The sequence below is a fragment of the Leishmania infantum genome, chromosome 28 (genome assembly GCF_000002875.2).
Source record: "Leishmania infantum JPCM5 genome chromosome 28".
Classification (NCBI taxonomy): Eukaryota; Euglenozoa; class Kinetoplastea; order Trypanosomatida; family Trypanosomatidae; genus Leishmania; species Leishmania infantum.
The window spans coordinates 977414-992625 of NC_009412.2; the positions used below are offsets into that span (position 1 = coordinate 977414).

Genomic DNA, 15212 nt, shown 5'->3' on the forward strand with positions numbered 1-15212 from the left:
AAACGTCAATCAACTAAGCAAGTGATATACACACGAGAAACAGCAAAAACAAAAACAAGAACCGAAGAGGACGTGCACGGCTTTGTGCACAAATCCGACAAGCGCGACGGAAGGAGAAGCGGCTGACTACGCAGTACACTGCAGATGAGTGGAGCGAGCGGGGCCGTCGTCTTCCGTCGACTTTTCCGCTTTTCTTGTTGCTGTAGTCGCCGCAGCTCTGAGTGTGAGGCTCGCACTTGTCTGCGCACACATTTCTCTCTATCCTACACTCTTTTCGTATGCGTATGCACGAGTGCGGCGTGCCTCTCGTTTTCTCTTCGCGTCTGCGCCTGCCATCGTCGTTCCCGTTCCGCTTCCGCGTTTACCATGAGCAGGTGGGCACTCACTTTAGAACACTCACACAACATCCGAAACACATATACACATTCAAATGGATCCTGTGCAAGAGCTTATTGCGGGAGTTGGCCTCTCAGACCTGGAGGGCGGCCACAGACCGGCGCAGGCGTCCTCGTCAGCATCTTCGACGGTGCTCGACCCGTCCAGCGCACCCGCGCCTGCATCTCCTCCCGCTGCGGCACCGCCGCGGCGCACAAAGATGGTGTTCTTGTACAGCGACGAGGATGCCGTGGACGGTGATGACGACGGCGAGGGCCGCAGAGCGACACAGCCTGCGAACGGTGTAGCGGAGGTGCTGTGTGATGACCACGCCATCGCCGTCTCGGCGGACGCGCTCGCAGAATTGCAAGCAGAGGCGGCCGAGATGACAGCCGTGGGGATGTCGGACGCTCAGACATCTCTGTTGGACGCCAACGGAGACGCTAACGGCTTCTCCTTTGAAGAGGACGTGCTGAGCGGACTAGTCGGCGGTGCCTCTGTCTCTTTCATCACCGATGGAGGGATGCGGGTGAGGGAGGTGACGGCACCGAGGTTGTGGGAGGGCACCGTGGCGCCGGCTGCGTCCTCTTCTCTTCACGGCCGCGGCGCAGATGCCGCCTCCTCGGCCGCAGACGAGTTGCCTCTCCTTCTGCGCCGGGGGCTGCCGGCTGCTGACTTTGTGCTCCAGTCGCGACGCAAACGCTTTCGTGAAGTGCCGGCGTCTGCCGGTGCCACGGTTCAGTCGTCACCCAAGGACGCTGCTGCGGCTGCAGCTGCGACTGCCGGTGAGTCTGCGGCGGCGAATTCAGCAGCCGCGGCCGAGTCATCCCCACAAGGTCCGTCTTCTTCCTCAGAGCTGCGTGTTGATGACCCCCAAGGAGAGAAGCGTGACGACGGCAGTGACAGCGTCGAGGTGGAAGTGGAGGAGGAGCTCGACGTGTACCCGGTGTACGAGGAAAACGGCAGGACAGTACGTGCACTGCGAACGCGTTGCGGGTACGAGCTTACCTTGGACGAGCACGACTTGCTCGAGGACTGGGCAGAGGGGGATGAGGAGGATACGGAGGAGGGGCGCGCAGATAAGGGCGAGGACGCAGCACCGCCTGCTGCCGCTGCTGTAACCGAGGGGAACGAGCAGGCCAATGATGGCGATCGTGACGCGTACAATCATGATGCTCCATCGACGACGAGGGCTGTTCAGACGGCCAACTCGGCAGCCGCAGCTGCCGCAGACGAAGACGACGAAGATGCAGACGCGGACTTGCCGGTGCGGGCAGAGGCGGGGGACTGGGGTGACTTCCATGACTTCGACGACGAGGAGGACGAAGAGGAGGCTGAGCTCGACGAGGCAATCATTGTCGCTGTGGTAGAGCAGCTGGTGCGCTGCTGCGAGGCTGACGACTTGGACCCGCAGATAAGCGTCGAGGCAGCCCGCTTCATTGGCGCCGCCAAGCCGCTGCTGGAGCAGCTGACCAACGAGGTGATCAGCCCAGCCGAGTTCGTGCAACGCATGGAGGGCGACCTGCGCCGCTTCCAGCGCATCTACAAGAGCATCTACCGCCCCCGTGACTCACCGATTGTGATCGACGGCGTCGTGACCGATTTGTGACACCTTTGCTTCCCTTCCTAATCATTCCTCAATGGTTTGCCGCGGCTTTCTTTTTCAGTTGGGTGCTGGGCGTTGTATGGGGTGCTGGCTAGCTTGTACCTGTGTGTACGTCGGTGTGTCTCCCATCACACACGCACTCGCTGTGACCGGCGATAAGCGTAAAGCGTTTAACAAATGTTTTCTTTTTTTTTTCGTCGGCCGAATTACACACACACACACACACACACACACACACACACACACACACACACACACACACACACACAAGAGTCACGCGCGCGCACTTCTTCGTGCGTGCTCACGTACGTGCGGCATCGTCTTGTGAGTGGCCGGGGCCCGAATGCCGTTCATCTCCTCCCTTCCGCTCCTTTGTGGTTGGTTGGTTGGCTCTGTTCAACACGGCCGGCTGCTCCCTCCCCTTGGATCGATGCACCGGTGTAGGGAGGCCGTTGAGGAAGTGATGAGACGAACACGGCCATGATAATGCGCGCACAAGAGGACCTACGTGTATTTAGGAGTGGCTTTCGTCTCTCTCTCTTTGTGCTAATCCGTGCCAGCAGCAGCAGCCGCAGGGACGGGTGTACTTCCTCATTCGCGGACGCTGCCTATGCATGCGTACGGGCTCCGCCCCATCACACTCTCGAAGCACACAAGCTACATTACCTCGCTTTTCTCTTTCCTCTCTTCTCCATCCCTCCCTCGGATGCGCATACATGCCAACACGCTTGCCGACCGTGGCACAGTGAAATACCCCACAGAACGGAAGAAAAACCAAAGGAGTAGCAAGGAGAACGTAGGACATCCCTCCACCGCCTTCTTCCCTCCCCGCTTGACCATCAAGTCTCAACCCCACACCACCCCACGTGCCCTCTACCCCACTCCCAGTCACACGTGTGACCCCTCTTCCACCAGCGTGTAGACATAGAGGGAATAGAACGATGAACCCGTCTGCCGCTGCATACATACCACAGAAAAGCGACGCGAAAGGGGAGCCAAAGTCGTCCTCGGCGGCTGCGGTCGTCAAGCCGCCGTCGACGCAGCTGGTGACCAAGCTGAGCGCAGCCGCAGAGCCGTTCGTGCCAGGCGGCCCGAAGCAGGCGTCTGCGACATCGACGCACGTTGACCCCAAGGCGACCACCGAGGACGGAAAGACGACTGCGCCGCCGCTGATGGAGCGCCCGGCCAGTTCGCTGCCCGACTCTGCCGCTGCTGCGGGCGCTGCCAAGAAGGAGACAGATGAGAACGATGACTCGCAGCTGGACTGGCTGCCGGAGGCACAGCCGACGGATTGGTCGGAGAGCAAACTGCCGAAGCTGTTCGGCTGCCACAACACAGCTGCCAAGGCGACCTCGAGCGCCATCCCGCTGCACGCCTCGTGGGACCTCTACGCCGACGACCACCAAGGTAGCAGCAACATGGCGTCTAATAGCTCCCCCACCAGCACCATGTCCTTCGAGCCCATTTTTGTCTCCAACGTCGGCGACGTGGAGAGCTTCTGGCGACTATGGCGGTATCTGCCGGCGCCTTCGGCGCTTCCGACCGTTTACACGTACTCGTGGTTCCGCAGGGATATCAAGCCCGAGTGGGAGCACCCGCGCAACAAGAAGGGTGGCACCATCAGCATCGTTGTCTTCGACCGCGACCGCTCCGGCTTGAGCGACAAGCAAGTTCTCGATGACGTCTTCATGGCTATGCTCGTCGGCGCTGTCGGCGAGAGCTTTCATGAGTGCAGCACGACGCTGAATGGTATTATGCTAAAGGTGCGATCCAACAAACCCGTAACGCTGCAGCTCTGGACGGCGCACTCGGAGGTGGGCAAACTGAAGGCCTTTGCAAATAGCGTGCGTGACACGCTCAGCAAGATTATGGGCGCCAAGACGCTGCAGAAGCTGGAGTACTACTCCCACCATCAAAAGCAGGCCGCCACGAATAGTCTTGCCGCCCGCATGAAGGGCAAGACGAAGATCTCGCCCGATCACACGTTCTAGTCTAAGGAGGCGCGAACGACATAAGGAGACGAAGAAAGAAGGATCACGAGAAGGGTGGTGGTGGTGGTGGTGGGTGATAGTGAGGCGAGCGGGAGAGTGTGTGTGGGCGTGCGTGGGGTGGCCTAGCAGGAGTATATGTATCTGAGTGCATGTTTTTTTTTTTGTGTGTGTTTTCGCACCGGGGAAGACTGCCAGAGTCGCTCTTCTGGCGGGAAGGAGGCGATAAAAGGCTCACCATGGCCACTCTCCCCATCTCATCTCGCTGTCTGCCTGTCTGTGCCTTCCTCCCTCCATCGCACACATGGCGCTTGCCGCGTTTGCTTTGCTCTCTTCCCCTCCCTTCTATATCCGTGTGCCTGCCTGCCTGTCCGTGTCTGTCCGTCTGTCTCTCCCTCCCCATTTCTTCTCCTCCTTTTTTGAGCAGCCCTGTAGTTGCATGGCGGGGCTGCGCGCGTTTTGCACGCGTGCCGCGATTGAGCTTGTCGTCGTAGCGGGTCCTCTCCCTCTTAGGGAAGCGGTTCGGAGCGGTGTCGTAGAGGCGTGCGTATCTTGTTCTCCTTGCTTGCTTCTGCGCTGCTGGATGCACAGATATCGAGACGCGTGCATGCGCGCCTAGGCGAAGAGTTGATTCAAAAACCTTGGGTGAAAAAAAAAACAAAAGTGCCTCTAAAAAAAACCGGGCAAAGGCACGCTACATCTCCCCCTCCTCCCCCCAGAAACACACACACACACACCCAGGCACACACAGCTCAGGAGCTGAAGGAAGTAGGCATGCACCGCATCGTCGTTGTCCGCTCTTCCCTCCCTTCAACTCAGTGGGGGATGGCTGTGTGGTGCGTCGTGGCGTGTGCGTGCCTGTTGCTTGTGACAGAAAGAAAGAACAAAGAGAGCGGGTGCTGCGTTCTGTTTCGTGACACGAGAGGAACATGGGGGGGGGACATCGGCATGACGCCCGGAGAGGGAGAGATGGCACATGAGAAGAGTCTGAAAGGAAAGCAAGCAAGGTGGGGTATCTACATGTGTGTATGTATGTGTTTATATGTGTGGAAGAAATGCCCCGCTAGACCCCCCCCCCCCACCACCACCACCACACACCTCGACCTGCCGCACTCTCTACCGAACTGAAGGAGTGTGCAGCTCTCTCCCATCTTCCATCTACCATCTCTTTCCTTTACTCGCACCATCCGGCATTCGACTTGTTCGGCGAGCCACGGCGACGATGAGTGAGGAGCTGGGAGAGGGGTGGCGTGGAAGGGGGAGGGCCCGGAGAGTCGTGGGACAAGGGAACACAATCAAGCAGGAAAAGGGTGCTGAGCGACAGATGCTTGTGGGCCACGAAAGTCGGGTGAACTGCACCGCAGACACAGACGCACGGATGCATGCATTGGCTAACCACGCGCATGTACAGGCGTATATGCACGCATGCATTTTCCTTGTTTTTCTCCCTGGCGCTGTTACGCAGCGCGCTGTCTGTCTGTCTCCGTGTTGACCTTTTCGTCTTCCTTGGGCGCTTTCTCTACCTTTTTCGTGTGGGCCCTCATCGCATTGTGGCGCTCTTGTGTCTGTGTCTGCCGGTCACCCCCCCCCCCACTCTCCCCTCCCGCCGGCCTCCGTCTCGCGCACTCGTCGCGGCTGTAGACAACGCATCATCTTGCTCAGCCCTTTCCAGGCCTTGCTTCCCTTGTATGTGTTATTTATTATTATATGTATTACGATGATGATGACCGATAAGACGCACAGCATCAGAGAAGTGTTCTTCGCTCTCCCCCACGTCGTGTGTTCATCGGACTCAAGCTTCTCCTCGTGCCTGTAAATTGATGCTTGTTCCTGTTGTGGCTGCTGCTGCTGTTGTTATTGCGGTTGCTGTCTTTACGAGCGCGTGCGTGTGTATGTGCCTGCGTCTGTGTGTGTGCGCTGCCGGGTGCACGATATCGGGCGATTCGAGCGTTGCTTGTCCTCACACGCCTGCGATTTCGCCCAGTCGTTTTTCCCTCTTCCTCTCCCTCTCCTTCTCAGTGTGTTCAGCCTCCGCCATCTCGGCATGTGTCTCTATGTCATTTCTTTGTGTGCTTATCTTCCTTTAGTGTGTCCGTTGCGTGTGTGTGTGTGTGGAAGGGGGAGGGGAGAGAGGGGAGGGAAGACCACACCACGTGTGAGTGCCGGCGTCCCTTTCTCTTCACATTCTCTGCGTGCCTGTCTCTTTCGGTTGCCTTCTCTCTCGGGGCATTATATACATATATATATGTGTGTATACATACGCACATGTGCTTGGATGTGTCGATGCGTGTGCCGGTCTTGCCTTTCCGACTTGAACAGCTGTTTAAACTTTATTTTCCGACGTGTCCATTCTGCCACGAACACGTCAACAGGTATACACGCATACACAACCACAGGTCTCCTGCCTCTGTGGCACTGCAGCTGTGCCAGGGAACCGGCCCGTCAGCGCCGCGTGACGTCGTTCAGTTCATTGCAATGCCACTGCCTCACAGCGCAGGCAAGGTCCCGGCTCGCGCTCAACATCACCGCAGCGCAGCCAAAGGCAGAGACAAAGAAAAGAGCAGTGGTTGTATGTGTACATTTGTTGAATCATCGACACGATTTCGTAGTGAGCTGGTCCTAACCTGATTATCTCATGCCCACGTGTCTCTTCCGCACAGCGCCAGCTCAGACCGCTCCGCGGGCACCAAGAGCCCCCGCAGCTGTAGCCGAGGGCAGGATATGCAGGCTGCTTGGCCTCCCCACATAAAGAGTAGGCACCGCACCCTGAATACTACGGTGCGGCGGCTCGCATCATGAGGGCCCACGTTGACAGCAACGAAAAACAGAGCGAAGAGCTGCAGGGAGGCGGAAGAGTACCGAGGAGAGGAGGGGCGGGCGGGGGGGGGTGCGCACACGCAAGGACNCACTCCCCCCGGCCCACCCCATCAAGTCACCTTTTCCATTTTGTCTTTTCGAACACTAACAGGAAGAAATAATAATTCATAAAATGTGATCAACGATGTGTGTGCGGGAAAGAAAAGCGAACGGAGCGTTGAAGCGAGACTCTCGTCAGTGCCGTACGAGGCAGGCTTCGAAGGCGGAGCGGCTGAGAGGGAGAGATGGAGGGAGGGAGGGAGGGAGGGAGGGGACCAAGCGATGATGGCTAGGAGATCTGCAGCATTTGCCGGCGGCTGCCATATGCCCGTCGCCTTCTCCTTCCTCCTCACCTTGGGCTGCACTCTACCTCCGAGAGGAGCAGGCCTGGGGTGTGATCTGACCCCTCTGCGTGTGTGGGTGTGTGGGTGACATGACGTGAGATGTGTGAGCTGACGTGTGCCTCTGGCATGACGCGGTGACCCATACGTGCGATGTCAGCCCTGCCTGCTCTCTTGCTGCTCGCCCCCCTCCCCTTTTCCTTCACTCACCTTCCCCAAGTGCTTCTCACTTCACAGTGATGCTGCGTGTGACTGGGCTCTCGCTATCCGTCTGCACCTCTGTGCAGACGGTTTTGTGTGCACAGGCGCGCACATGCGCAAGAGGCACCCCAGCTGTGATCCAGTGCATGTACTCCTGCGACCTCTCTCTCCCTGCGCGTTGCTACACGTGGTTTCTCTTGTGTGCAATGGTGCCGCTTGGCCCCTCCCTCTCTTTCTCTCACGCCGTCCGTACCACCACCACCACCACCCCTCTCCATTCAACTCTTGTATGTGACATACACACACACACACACACACACACATGCGCGTCTCTCTTCGCGGACTCCCACCATTCCCCTCTGCCTGCTGACACGCGGAGAAAGCAACACACAGAAGGGCTTCGCCAGTCGTGCCTATCCCACACGTTATCTTGCTTATTCCTTTCCCTTGTTATTTGTTCACTCGTGGAACGCCATCTCTCGCTCCCTCGATCTTGTATCCGTCTCCCTCCCTCCCTCATCATGCTCCGTCGCGTGTGCTCTTCGGCAGCGGCCTCCCACGCCGCTGCTGTGACGATGGCTTTGCGCAGCCTCACCTACCAACCGCGCATCCGCGACGTGCAGTTTCTGTACGAGGAGGTTTTCAACATGTACGACCACTACAAGAATTTGGGCAAGAACGGTGCTGGTGGATCTGACAGCGTGGTCACGAAGGAATTGATGGATGCGCTGCTGGAGGAGAGCTCGAAGCTTGCGGTGCAGACGTTGTTTCCGTTGTACGAGTCCAGCGACAGCGAGGGCTGCGTGCTGAAGGACGGCAACGTGACGACGCCCAATGGCTTCAAGGAGGCGTACCAGGCGCTCACGGCGGGCGGCTGGACCGGTATTAATGAGGCCGAGAAGTACGGTGGGCAGGCGCTGCCTCTGTCGGTCGGGTTCACGACACGTGAAATGATAGCGACAGCGAATTGGGGTTTCAGCATGTATTCCGGGCTGTCTCTGGGTGCCTGCCGCACTCTCATGTCATGGGCGAGCGACGAGTTGAAGGACCAGTACCTGCCTAAACTGGTGAGTGGCGAGTGGAGCGGGACAATGTGCCTGACGGAGCCGCAGTGCGGGACGGACCTGTCACAAGTGAAGACGAAGGCGGAGCCGTCCGGCGACGGCAAGTCGTACCGCATCACCGGGACGAAGATCTTCATTTCCGCCGGCGACCACGACCTGACGGACAACATTATTCACGTCGTGCTTGCACGGCTGCCGAACTCGCTGCCGTCGACGAAGGGGCTGTCGCTGTTCCTTGTGCCGCGGCATGTTGTGAACGATGACGGGTCACTGGAGGGTGCGAAGAATGTGGAGTGCATTGCGCTGGAGAAAAAGATGGGGATCAAGGGCAGCTCGACGTGCCAGCTGAGCTTCCACAACTCTGTGGGGTATCTGATCGGCGAGCCGAGCGCCGGGATGAAGCAGATGTTCACGTTCATGAACGCCGCGCGAGTCGGGTGCGCGCTGGAGGGCGTCTGCCACGCGGAGCTTGCGTTCCAGAACGGGCTGCGGTACGCGCGCGAGCGGCGATCTATGCGTGCGCTTGGCGGCACAAAGGAACCGGAGATGGTAGCGGACCGGATCATCTGCCACGCGAACGTGCGGCAGAATGTGCTGTTCGCGAAGGCTATTGCGGAGGGCGGGCGCGCGCTGCTGCTGGACGTTGGGCGGCTGCTGGACCTGCACGCCGCTGCGCCAGACGCTGCAACCGCGGAGGCGCTGGACCACGAGATCGGCTTCTACACGCCGATCGCGAAGGCGTGTGTGACGGAGTGGGGGGTGGAGGCAGCAAGCCGGTTGCTGCAAGTGTGGGGCGGGCACGGGTACATCAAGGGCAACGGGATGGAGCAGATCCTGCGCGACTCGCGCATCGGAACCATCTACGAGGGCACGACCGGCGTGCAGGCACTGGACTTCATTGGCCGCAAGGTGCTGAGCACGAAGGGCGGCAACCAGGCAAAACGGTTCGGGAAGCGCGTGAGCAAGCTTGCGCGGGCGCACATGCTGTCGACCGGTGCACTGGGGCGGTACGGGCGGCAGCTGTGGCTGATGCAGAAGCAGTGGCGGATTGCGACGACCCGGATCGGGCTGATGGCGTTGAAAAACCGCGACGCCGCCGCCGCGTCGTCGGAGGACTTCCTGATGTACACGGGATACATGACTCTTGGGTACTACTGGCTGCGGATGGCGGAGGTAGCCCATTGCAAGGTGGCAGCCGGCCAGGACGCGGACGGGTTCTACCAGACGAAGCTGGACACGTGCGAGTACGTGTTCACACGCATTCTGCCGCGCGCTGAGGCGCACAGGAGGGTCATGCAGGCGGAGCCGACGCTGTGCGCGTACAAGGAGGAGAACTGGGACATCTGATCACGTGGCACACATGCGGTGCGTGGCTGCTGGTGCTGTCGGAGGGGGGGTGAGCTAGTCGTGCGAGGACGCTTCTTTCCTGCTTCCCAGGTGTCCCTTTCGTGACGTGCTTTCGTAAGCCTCTTGGCACAGCGGCCAACGATTCTCGCACCTGCAGATTGTTTGCACGCCGTCCCTCGCGCCTCCTCCGCCCCACTAGCCTGCCTGTTTAGACACCCCGGATGCCGCCCCATCGTGAAGGATGGAGGGCATGCATGTCTCACTCTCACCATCCCTCCACTTCCTCGCTCTGAAGAACATTAAGAGGTTCCGACACGGCGAAATCACGCGAGCAAACGCCGTTGGGGGAGGACAGGAGGATGCGCCTCTCCGCGCTGTTTCTTCTTTTCTGTTTGCGCTGCCCTCTCTCTCTCGGCGCTTATGGATGGCAAGCGCCGAGACCCCGCGCGATAGAACGAGCCGCTGCGTGTGTGTGTGTTTTCTGACGCTTTCCACTCTCTTCGTCTCTGCGCGTGTGTGGTTGGCCCGCCTCTCTCTTGCTGAAGAACGATATGTCGATGTTCTCATCGTTTTATTTCCGACGTTGATGACGGGACCCTGATGATGCCGGCTCATCTCCGTGTGTGAAATCCGAGTGCCCGCGCACGTCCCACACCCTCTACTCTCTCTCTCTGTGTTGTGGAGGAGGGGGCGGCGGAAGCCAGGCAGCCCCTCCCTCCTCCAGCCCTGCCGATTGCCGGACCCCACTTCTCGCTGTGGCAGGGCCGCGCGCATGAGACTTGGGGAGGTCAGTGCGATGCGTCGCTACTGATGCCGGCGGGTGAGGTCGTGGGTGGTGCTGCCTCGGAGCGACCTGCGACCGTGCACACGCTTGTGCCACCCATGTGACTAGGCCGCGTGACTCGAACGCATCCCACACCCGACCCTCACACGGCCCACTGGTGCTGCGGGGAGCCTGCGCCACTCGTGNNGACGCACCCAGTGGCGGCCCGACATGATGCGCTGGCTGCNTTTTCGATTGTGCGAGTCGACTTTGCCTTTGCTTTCATTTTTCTCTTGGTCTGTCTTTTTTTGCTCGGCCAATACGATGCAAGCGGTGTGAAGGTGCACGCATGCGCATGTTTTGGTGCCTTTGGGGTGCCTCTGGCGTTTTCGGCTCGATGCACGCGCGTACACACACACACACACATGTATGTGTCGAGCAACTCAAGCCCTTGTATGTGCTGCTGCTGCTGCTCTCTTTTTTTTTCTCTGATGGATCCCCCCCCTTTCACAGCCCCCTTCCCTTCTCCCTTTTTTGCCCTCTTTTCGAAATTTCTTCTTTTTTTTTGCCTCTGTCTTGCACCGGCCACGTCCCGTGGCGCCGACTCTCACACACACACACGCATACATACATACAAATCTCCCTGAGTGCGCCTGTGTGTGCGTGTGTGTGTGTGTGCTGCTGCTGTTGTATGTCTGTGGTGGCGTATGCGTGACATGGCGATCAAAGATGCATCTCTCCGGGCCCCGTGTGCGCCCGCGCGTGTGAGGCGCGAAGGAGGCAACACGAATGGGAGTCCGTGCTTGCGAAGGCAGCCGCTTGAAGACACATCGCGTCGTCTCCCCCAGTCGCGTCGGGTCTCGGCGCTCGTCTCACGAGCGTCTTTATATGTGTGCGTGTGTGATCAGACCACCACCCTTCTGTCTTCGCGCTGCGTGCCTCTTGACCGTTTCTCCTTTCTCTTCCCTCGCTCCACGCCCAGCCATCCTTCGCCGGTACGTGCGAGTTGGGGCGTGCGTATGTGTGCCAGCACTCCGACTCGCTGCCTTTATAAAAATGAATTTAGAATAGGCTTGCCTTCTCTCGCCCTCTCGCTCCGCACCCTCTCTCTCGTCCTCGCCTCCTCTTGCGTTTGCCTGGGCTCACCTGCGATCGCCACCTGATTCGAGTTGTGGACCGGCTCGCGCAGCAACACGGGTTACACGAACTCTGCTAGACACCACACCTCCCCCACTCGCACGCCCATACGAGCCGCGTTTGTAGCACCATAGCTGCAGCGATGGACGCACGTGCCAGCATGCGTGCGATATTGGAGAGCGCGCGGCAGTCGATCCGCAATCGTGCCGCCAATCCCACCGGCAAGACTGTCCTGAAGAAGGGGCGGACTCTTGAGGATTCGGCGTCGTCCAGCCGCCACCCCCAACCCACGGTGCAGCCGACGCCCTCCTCCCCCGCCTTGGACGTTGCAGAGGGGCTTCACTTTCAGAAGGATACGGCTAGTGATGCGGATGCGGCCACGGCGGAGGCGACTGCGCTGCATGCAAAGGAAAATCAAATGCGGTTCGTGCGGCACTACCATCGCCTGCTGCTCGCCTTCATCGAGGACAAGTCCAAGTACGAGCTGGAGCTGCCGAACCTCTCCTCACTGGACCGTATGGTTGTCCACGCCTTGGCGGAGAAGTGCAATCTGTCACACGAGTCCACCGGCGACCGCGCAGATCGCGTGATGCACCTCAAGAAGGATATTTTGTTCTTCCAGAACCCCGAGGCGGCGAAGCAGGTGAACCTCGACGACATCATTGAGCGAGTTTCGTGGAAGGAGAGCAAGTTCCAGATTCGCTACGTACGGTCGGCGAACCCAGCACAGGTTGCAATCGGTGACATCGGAAGCTACGCTGACGAGGACGCTCTCGAGAAGATCGAGCGGTTTCGCCGTGCCACCGACGAGTACCGACACGCCACGGACATGGGCTACACCCAACAGGAGCTGCTGCTGGCCGAGGCCGGTATCAAGGGTGAAGGCGCTGACGCCGCGGACGGGGAGGGCTATGCGGTCTCTGGGAGACTGGAGGGGATCTTGAGCCGACCAGACACGTCCTCTACCCCGGCCATTACGACGGGGCCAGTGCCCGCGGTGACCTCATCTCCGCCTCCGCCACTGTCGTCATCGACGTCCACGATTGCGGCTGCAATGGCGCGGTCCAAGGCAACGGCGGCGGCCAATGCTGCTAAAGAGGCCGCGACCGCAACGACGATTTACTACGATGAGGTGTGCCGAACGTGCGGCTCACGAGCGCGGCTGGGTGGATCACCGCAAGGATGGAGGTGCAGCCACTACTGCGCGCATTGCACCCGTCAGTCCATTTGGTGCTTGGAGGAAGTGCCGATCAAGGAGGAACCGGCGAAGCACCACAAGCGAAGGCGCGACAGGGCGTCGTCGGCCGAGGATGGAGGCGAGAGTGGCCGCCGGCGGCGTGGCGAGCCGGCCGTGGAGGAGATCGATCGCGAGGAGGGTGAGGACGACGACGCTGTCCGGCACTCCGGCTCGCGAAGTCGCGGCAGCAGCGGTGAAGAGGACGCGGACGAGGCCCTCACTTCGGAGGACGTGGTGGAGATGGCGGCGACGAATGACTTTAGTGCCAAGGACATGAACTGGTTGCGCGAGTTTGCCTCACGTGGGACGGCACATGTGGCTGACCAGATCGCCTTCTGCATCGACTTTGGTGACCTTACCGAGGCACGCGTGTTCCGCCGCTACGGCGGCGCAGCGGCACCGTCGGAGGATGCATGCTGGTATGTTGTTCTTCGTGAAGTGCGAGAGCTGTCCTTGACGGTGTCGGACCTCGTGCGGGAGCTGTTGAACGAGACCTTCGTGGACCTGTCGTCGGCTGCTGCACAAGATGGCGACGAGAGAACCACATCGGCTCCCGCAGTGGAGGCCATTCACACGGAGGAAGCGGAGGAGCGCGCGATGGACCACCTCGGCATCGCCTTTCCGAACCTCTCCGTGTACGGCACCGACTGCGTGGCGGTGTGCCAGCTACGTCCTGCCGTGCGATGGGCCTCCGTGCCCCGGCTGCCCATTCGTGAGGAGGCCCTTCATCACCTGCGGCAGCGCTACGGCGCACGGCACGTGTTCCCGACGCAGTCGCTCGAGGAGGCGGTGCGACGCGCTGCCGAGTCTGATTCGCCCTCCTCCTGAACAGGAGGGACGCGTTTGCTTTCGAAGCACCTGCTGATGGACTCGTCGTTCTTCTCACTCTTCGCCACTCGCACTCGAAATTCAGATGCCTCACTCTGTGTGTCAGCACACGTGCGACCAATGGTTGCATGGAGAACTTCCGCCACCCCCATATGCACGCACAGACATACACACATGTGAGGTGGATGTGATGGAAGTCGCCGATGTTCGTCCTCCCTGCGCATCCCCAGCGAGCGAGAGAGGATTGTGTTCTATGCGCTGTGGCCCCCTGCCTCCCTCTCTCGGACCTTACTTGATGCGTGTGCCTTTCTACGAGCAATGACGACCTGGGCGTAACTGTAAGCAACAAAAACTTGACGCGCACGCACACAGGAACCCAGAGGGATGGAGAACACAAAGGATTGGTGAACCTCGTTGGAGGGGAGGGCGAGTGGCAGCACCTCATCTAAGGTGGTGGTGATGGTGGTGGGGGGCCAGTCTTTCCTTTCCTTTCTTCGTCAGCAGGGGCATGGGCCGACGTGAGGGTGCTGCGACAGGCTGTCCTTGGCGCGCCCAACGAAATGCGCCAGCGAAGCTTGCGTGTGCGTGCCTGGCTGCAGTGGCATTCGACCGGAAAGAAAGACGAGGCCCATCACTGACAAGGACAGCTGTACGCGCACATGCTTTGTCTGATGTGGACACCCATTTCCGCACAGGCACGCGACCGACAAGCATGCGCCACCCCTCCTCGCCACCTCAGAGAGGGATGGATGCGACGCACTCGCACACATGCACGTGAGCGCACATATGTTTCTTGATGCCTTTATCACTGTGAGAGGGGAGAACGCGCATGTAGGCGGACACACACTCGCCCACTGCTGGATGTGCTGGTCTGTGGAGAGAGGACGATGGAGGAGGGTGGACGATGCCATTGTCGGCCCGCCTGTCTTCGTTCCTTCATCCCGATTCTCGACACCTCCCTCTTCCTCGCGCGGCTCGGTGCGCTGCTTTTCGTCTATCATCGTCCGTCTCCTTCTCTTCTCTCCCATCGCCGCCGCCGCCGCCTCCTTTTGTTGCTTTCCTTTGCTTCGCCCGTTTCGTTCAGGCCGCGTCTTCCATCTCAAGGCGAGGGCAGTATTTGCTGCTTGTGTGCATGGACGTAACGGTGGCAACGTGACGCGGTTGCCAGCACACGAGATTCAGCATCCCTGCAGAGCTACGCGAGCTACTCCCATGCACACAGGGGGGCGGCGCACACCGATCCACAGAAATACGCCCGCCTCATTCCTTCGTAACCAGAGTTACGCACAGACGCTTGCCTCTTCTATCGGCGGCACCAACCCATCAGCGTTCAAGACGGACCGCGCGACTGCATTGACTTCAAGCACACCGTCTTCTCTCCGTGTCCCTTGCAGAGCGTCTTTCCAGTGGGCGTGTGCGACCAAAACGGCAAGGAAGGAGGAGTCTGGTGGGACGCATCATTCGACAAC

General features: G+C 59.7%; 4 protein-coding genes across 4 annotated transcripts; all 4 read left to right on the plus strand.

The window, feature by feature from the left end:
- Positions 1 to 430: 430 nt before the first annotated feature.
- LINJ_28_2680 (conserved hypothetical protein) lies at positions 431 to 1984 on the plus strand (the record flags this gene model as incomplete). The annotated part of the gene is made up of 1 exon (XM_001470256.1): positions 431 to 1984. One exon carries the CDS (start codon positions 431 to 433, stop codon positions 1982 to 1984), a length of 1554 nt encoding a protein of 517 aa, XP_001470293.1.
- A 938-nt stretch (positions 1985 to 2922) lies between these two features.
- On the plus strand, positions 2923 to 3972 carry LINJ_28_2690 (putative eukaryotic translation initiation factor; the record flags this gene model as incomplete). The annotated part of the gene is made up of 1 exon (XM_001470257.1): positions 2923 to 3972. The coding sequence occupies one exon, from the start codon at positions 2923 to 2925 to the stop codon at positions 3970 to 3972; it is 1050 nt and encodes a 349-aa protein (XP_001470294.1).
- Positions 3973 to 7888: 3916 nt separating this feature from the next.
- On the plus strand, positions 7889 to 9778 carry LINJ_28_2700 (putative acyl-CoA dehydrogenase; the record flags this gene model as incomplete). Its single annotated transcript, XM_001470258.1, has 1 exon — positions 7889 to 9778. One exon carries the CDS (start codon positions 7889 to 7891, stop codon positions 9776 to 9778), a length of 1890 nt encoding a protein of 629 aa, XP_001470295.1.
- A 2042-nt stretch (positions 9779 to 11820) lies between these two features.
- Positions 11821 to 13743, plus strand: LINJ_28_2710 (conserved hypothetical protein; the record flags this gene model as incomplete). The annotated part of the gene is made up of 1 exon (XM_001470259.1): positions 11821 to 13743. The coding sequence occupies one exon, from the start codon at positions 11821 to 11823 to the stop codon at positions 13741 to 13743; it is 1923 nt and encodes a 640-aa protein (XP_001470296.1).
- Positions 13744 to 15212: the final 1469 nt, after the last annotated feature.